This window comes from Procambarus clarkii, chromosome 89 (genome assembly GCF_040958095.1).
Source record: "Procambarus clarkii isolate CNS0578487 chromosome 89, FALCON_Pclarkii_2.0, whole genome shotgun sequence".
Lineage (NCBI taxonomy): Eukaryota > Metazoa > Arthropoda > Malacostraca > Decapoda > Cambaridae > Procambarus > Procambarus clarkii.
In genome coordinates this window covers 7,346,761-7,352,587 of record NC_091238.1, presented here as the reverse complement: position 1 = coordinate 7,352,587, position 5,827 = coordinate 7,346,761, and the positions used below count along the sequence as shown (strand labels likewise).

Here is a 5,827-nt window from a genome sequence, read left to right as displayed (position 1 = left end):
CGGCACGAGGGGCCCCCTCACCCCCACACTCATCCCCCTCACTCTTACTCATCCCCCTACAAGACTCAGCCGTTCTCAAGCCCCCAATTTAAGGAGAAATTGAGTATAACCTTCGATTGTCACTAAGCAGTCTGAGAGCAGTAGTACACCAAGAATTTCAACAAAATCTTGTAAATCTGAGGTAAAGTGAAATCAACACCAGCAATTCCATCTATACTCACCTAGTTGTGCTTACAGGGGTTGAGCTTTGACTCTTTAGTCCCGCCTCTCAACCGTCAATCAACTGATGTACAGATTCCTGAGCCTACTGGGCTCCATCATATCTACATCTTAAACTGTATATGGAGTCAGCCTCCACCACATCACTTCCTAGTGCATTCCATTTACTAACTACTCTGACACTGAAAAAGTTCTTTCTAATGTCTCTGTAGCTCATTTGGGTACTCTTCCACCTATGTCCCCTTGTGCGTGTACCACCAGTGTTAAATAATCCATCCTTGTCTACTATGTCATTTCCCCTGACAATTTTGTATGTGGTGACCATGTCTCCCCTAGCTCTTCTGTCTTCCAGCAAAGTGATGTGCAGTTCACGCAGCCTGTAATTATAACTCATGTCACTTAGTTCTGGGACTAGCCTAGTGGCATACCTCTGAACTTTTTCCAGCTTCGTCTTAATTGTGCTTGACTAGGTACGGGCTCCATGCTAGGGCCGCATACTCCAGGATTGACCTTACATATGTGGTTTACAAGGTTCTGAAGATTTCCTTACACAGGTTTCTCAAAGCAGTTCTGAAGGATTCCTTACACAGGTTTCTCAAAGCAGTTCTGAAGGATTCCTTACACAGGTTTCTCAAAGCAGTTCTGAAGGATTCCTTACACAGGTTTCTCAAAGCAGTTCTGAAGGATTCCTTACACAGGTTTCTCAAAACAGTTCTGAAGGATTCCTTACACAGGTTTCTCAAAGCAGTTCTGAAGGATTCCTTACACAGATTTCTCAAAGCAGTTCTGAAGGATTCCATACACAGGTTTCTCAAAGCAGTTCTGAAGGATTCCTTACACAGGTTTCTCAAAGCAGTTCTGAAGGATTCCTTACACAGGTTTCTCAAAGCAGTTCTGAAGGATTCCTTACACAGGTTTCTCAAAGCAGTTCTGAAGGATTCCTTACACAGGTTTCTCAAAGCAGTTCTGAAGGATTCCTTACACAGGTTTCTCAAAGCAGTTCTGAAGGATTCCTTACACAGGTTTCTCAAAGCAGTTCTGAAGGATTCCTTACACAGGTTTCTCAAAGCAGTTCTGAAGGATTCCTTACACAGGTTTCTCAAAGCAGTTCTGAAGGATTCTTTACACAGGTTTCTCAAAGCAGTTCTGAAGGATTCCTTACACAGGTTTCTCAAAGCAGTTCTGAAGGATTCCTTACACAGGTTTCTCAAAGCAGTTCTGAAGGATTCCTTACACAGGTTTCTCAAAGCAGTTCTGATGTTAGCCAGCCTCGCATAGGCCGCTGATGCGATATCATACTATCATGCAAGAGGAGCTACACATTTATGGATCATCCAATAAAATCAGCAGACTTCGAGATGTTACTACTGCTCGGCTTAGACTCGGTTACAAGTATCTCTGGGAATTCTCAGTAACTGCTGATGTAGACCTGACTAAATGTAAGCTGTCAACAAAATTATTTGCACACCCTCCGTCACTATGTGGAGTGCGAAAAGATACGTAAATTCATAGACAATTTTATAACAAATGTACCAGATGTGTAAATATATTCCATTCAAAATGATCTGCTACCAGAAATCTTAGCCAAATATCCCCAGTTTGTTAACTGTAGGTAGTAACTAAGTAAATGTAACCTATCCAAAGTTGCCGATGGGGGACGTTGTGCAGGACAAGCATATCAATTATGACACTAGCTCTCCACATATGTCAGTTGCTTAATTTAGAAACTGTACTTGTGGTTGACCTCGAACTGAATGATGATGTGACGATGTATATTGAATTTTGTAACTAGCTCATCAAGATTGTAACTTGCTTAGCTGAATAAATTGTGGGGTTCAGTCCCTGAGCCCATTAAGTGCATCTGTAACAATGGGGAACATTGCAATTGTAAACTATGTGAACAAGAGCTGGGACATACTCTCCAACACTATATCTGTGATTGCCCTGTGATAAGTGACTTCAGCCGTAATGGTATGAGGTACCTTGAAATCTGTAATTACTTCATACACTCAGGAATATTGGAAGAAATTCTTGCGTTGTACCCTGATTTTGCTAGTGGAAGCTAATAGATTAACCTTACATTTTATGTTATCACCTGATTTTTAGTCATAGCTGATTTGTTTTTGTATTAAGGCAGGTATTATCTCCCCCTAATTCCATGTATGACTAACCATCCTGTGAGATGGGAATAATAGCTAGCATTTCCATCCAAGAAGTAAATTAGAGATCATCAGCCCAAGCTTCGTCTTGAGGCAAAAAAAAAAAAAAAAAAACTCTCAACACCTTAAGCCATACTGATGCTTTGTCCACAGAGCATTCTCTCTCAAATCATATACACTGATGGTTCCCTACACCGCTCCAAGGGGACAGCTGGAAGTGCAGTTGTCCTGACAATGGGCGATGGCTTATATTTTGAGTGGGGAGTCCGCATAAACAACTGCATGGGCTTCTACCCTTCAGACTGAACTATTTGCCTTGCTCTTCGCACTGAAATGTGTACAAGTCTCTAAACTGGTATTTGTAGTGTGTGAAGCATTTACAGCGTTGTGACTGATCAACGTGTTACACCTAACCAAACCTTAACCTAAAGCAATACTTCTTCTTCTTCTTCATAATAATAATAATAATAATAAATAAATTGAAGGTAATAATAATAATAATAATAATAATAATAATAATAATAATAATAATAATAATAATAATAATAATAATAATAATAATAATAATATTAATAAAATTGTCATCCACATTTCCATGGAAATAAAACTGTCTAACTTTCGTGGAATGGGTCCAGTGAAACATGGACGGAGTTGGTCGAGCGGAACAGGGACCCAGTGGGTCGAGCTGAACATGGACCAAGAGGGGCGAACAGAACATGGACCGCGTCGGGCGAGCAGAACACAGGCCGAGTGAAACACGGACAGATCGAGTGGGGCCAGCGGAACACGGACCGAGCGGAAGACGGGTGAGTGGAGTAAGCGGAACATTGGCCGAGTGCGGTAAGCGGAACACGGGTTAAGTGGGGTAAGCGGAACATGGACCGAGTGGGGCGAGCGGAACACGGACCGAGTGGGGCGAGCGGAACATGGGCCGAGTGGGGCAAGCAGAACATGGACCGAGTGGGGCGAGCAGAACACGGACCGAGTGGGGTGAGTGGAACACGGACCGAGTGGGGTGAGCGGAACACGGAACCGAGTGGGGCGAGCGGAACACGGACCAAGTGGGGCGAGCGGAACACGGACTGAGTGGGGCAAGTGGAACATGGACCGAGTGGGGCGAGCGGAACACGGGCCGAGTGGGGTGAGTGGAACATGGACTGAGTGGGGCGAGCGGAACACGGGCCGAGTGGGGCGAGCGAAACACGGGCCGAGTGGGGTGAGTGGAACATGGACTGAGTAGGGCGAGCGGAACACGGACCGAGTGGGGCGAGCGAAACATGGACCAAGTGGGGCGAGCGGAACACAGGCCGAGTGGGGCGAGCGGAACACGGACCGAGTGGGGCCAGTGGAACATGGACCGAGTGGGGCGAGCGGAACACGGACCGAGTGGGGCGAGTGGAACATGGACCGAGTGGGGCGAGCGGAACACGGGCCGAGTGGGGTGAGTGGAACTTGGACTGAGTAGGGCGAGCGGAACACGGACCGAGTGGGGCGAGCGGAACATGGACCAAGTGGGGCGAGCGGAACATGGACCGAGTGGGGCGAGCGGAACACAGGCCGAGTGGGGCGAGCGGAACATGGGCAGAGTGGGGCGAGTGGAACACGGACCAAGTGGGGCGAGCGGAACACGGGCCGAGTGGGGCGAGCGGAACATGGACCGAGTGGGGCGAGCGGAACATGGACCGAGTAGAACATGGACCGAGTGGGGCGAGCGGAATATGGGCCAAGTGGGGCGAGCGGAACATGGACCGAGTGGGGCGAACGGAACACGGGCCGAGTGGGGCGAGAGGAACATGGACCGAGTGGGGCGAGTGGAACATGGACCGAGTGGGGCGAGTGGAACATGGACCGAGTGGGGCGAGCGGAACACGGGCCGAGCGGAACATGGACCGAGTGGGGCGAGCGGAACATGGACCGAGTGGGGCGAGCAGAACATGGACCGAGCGGGGCGAGCGGAATACGGGCCAAGTGGGGCGAGCGAAACATGGACCGAGTGGGGCGAGCAGAACAAGGGCCGAGTGGGGCGAGCGGAACATGGACCGAGTGGGGCGAGCTGAACATGGACCGAGTGGGGCGAGCGGAACATGGACCGAGTGGAGCGAGCGGAACACGGGCCGAGTGGGGCGAGCGGAACACGGACCGAGTGGGGCGAGCAGAACAAGGGCCGAGTGGGGCGAGTGGAACATGGACCGAGTGGGGCGAGCGGAACATGGACCGAGTGGGGCGAGCGGAACATGGACCGAGTGGGGCGAGCGGAACACGGGCCGAGTGGGGCGAGCGGAACATGGACCGAGTGGGGCGAGCAGAACACGGGCCGAGTGGGGCGAGCGGAACATGGACCGAGTGGGGCGAGCGGAACATGGACCGAGTGGGGCGAGCGGAACATAGACCGAGTGGGGCGAGCGGAACACGGGCCGAGTGGGGCGAGCGGAACATGGACCGAGTGGGGCGAGCGGAACATGGACCGAGTGGGGCGAGCGGAACACGGGCCGAGTGGGGCGAGCGGAACATGGACCGAATGGGGCGAGCGGAACATGGACCGAGTGGGGCGAGCGGAACATGGACCGAGTGGGGCGAGCGGAACACGGGCCGAGCGGGCCGAGCGGTGTTTACCCGGGTGGCATCACTTCCTGCTGGTGACGTCAGGGGAAGCAAGGCCGCGGTAAACAAAACACTGGGTGGAGGCGTCGCCGGGAGAAAGCATCTGTGGAAACCTCTGATGCCTGAGCTCCCTCTGGGCCGCTCTCCTCTCACACCTGTCATAAATGGGGGTAAAAATCACCGCCAGCTGCTGCCACCTTCACGCACTCTAGAGAAGCAGCGTGAGCCGCTCAGCGGACAGTTGAGGACCTTCCTGTCGGTGGGGCCGCGGGGGGAAACGTTATCACGGTGTCCAGGGTAAAGCTGGCAGTGTAGTCTGTGGTGCCAGCACTGCTCCATACCTTAAGGTAAGGCTACACTCATCCTGCTGCATGGACCCATCACTTGCTCAGCTCACCCGCCTCACACTCACCTCAGCTCACCCACCTTACACTCTGCTCACTCTCGGCTCACCCACCTTATTCTCGGCTCACCCATCTCACATTCCTCCTTACACACTCCTAACTTCATTCCCTCCTAACCTGATGCTCTCCTCACACTTACTTCACTCTCCCTCTCTGAGCTGACATCCACAACTGCATTCTCTCTATTTCCGTGTGATTGACAGACATTTTACCAGTTTGTATTTGATATTTTATTATAAAGTGGCTTTGTTTTTTACTATTTTATATGAGCCAAGTACATATAGTTTTCCTCCAAGCACCTAAAGCCACATATCTTGAAAATATTCTTACACAATTTCAGGAGTAGGTTCTTAGACCTCAGATGAATTTAAGTGGGCTATGTCATCACTATTCCATTAATAAACCCAACAAAAGCAGTTTATAAAAATTGTTTGTTTTATATAT

General features: G+C 50.2%; 1 protein-coding gene across 1 annotated transcript; it reads left to right on the top strand.

Annotated features, from left to right (window-relative positions):
- Positions 1 to 4,071: 4,071 nt before the first annotated feature.
- Positions 4,072 to 5,280, top strand: LOC138359111 (collagen alpha-1(I) chain-like). The gene has a single exon (XM_069317821.1). The coding sequence runs from the start codon at positions 4,072 to 4,074 to the stop codon at positions 5,278 to 5,280; it is 1,209 nt and encodes a 402-aa protein (XP_069173922.1).
- Positions 5,281 to 5,827: the final 547 nt, after the last annotated feature.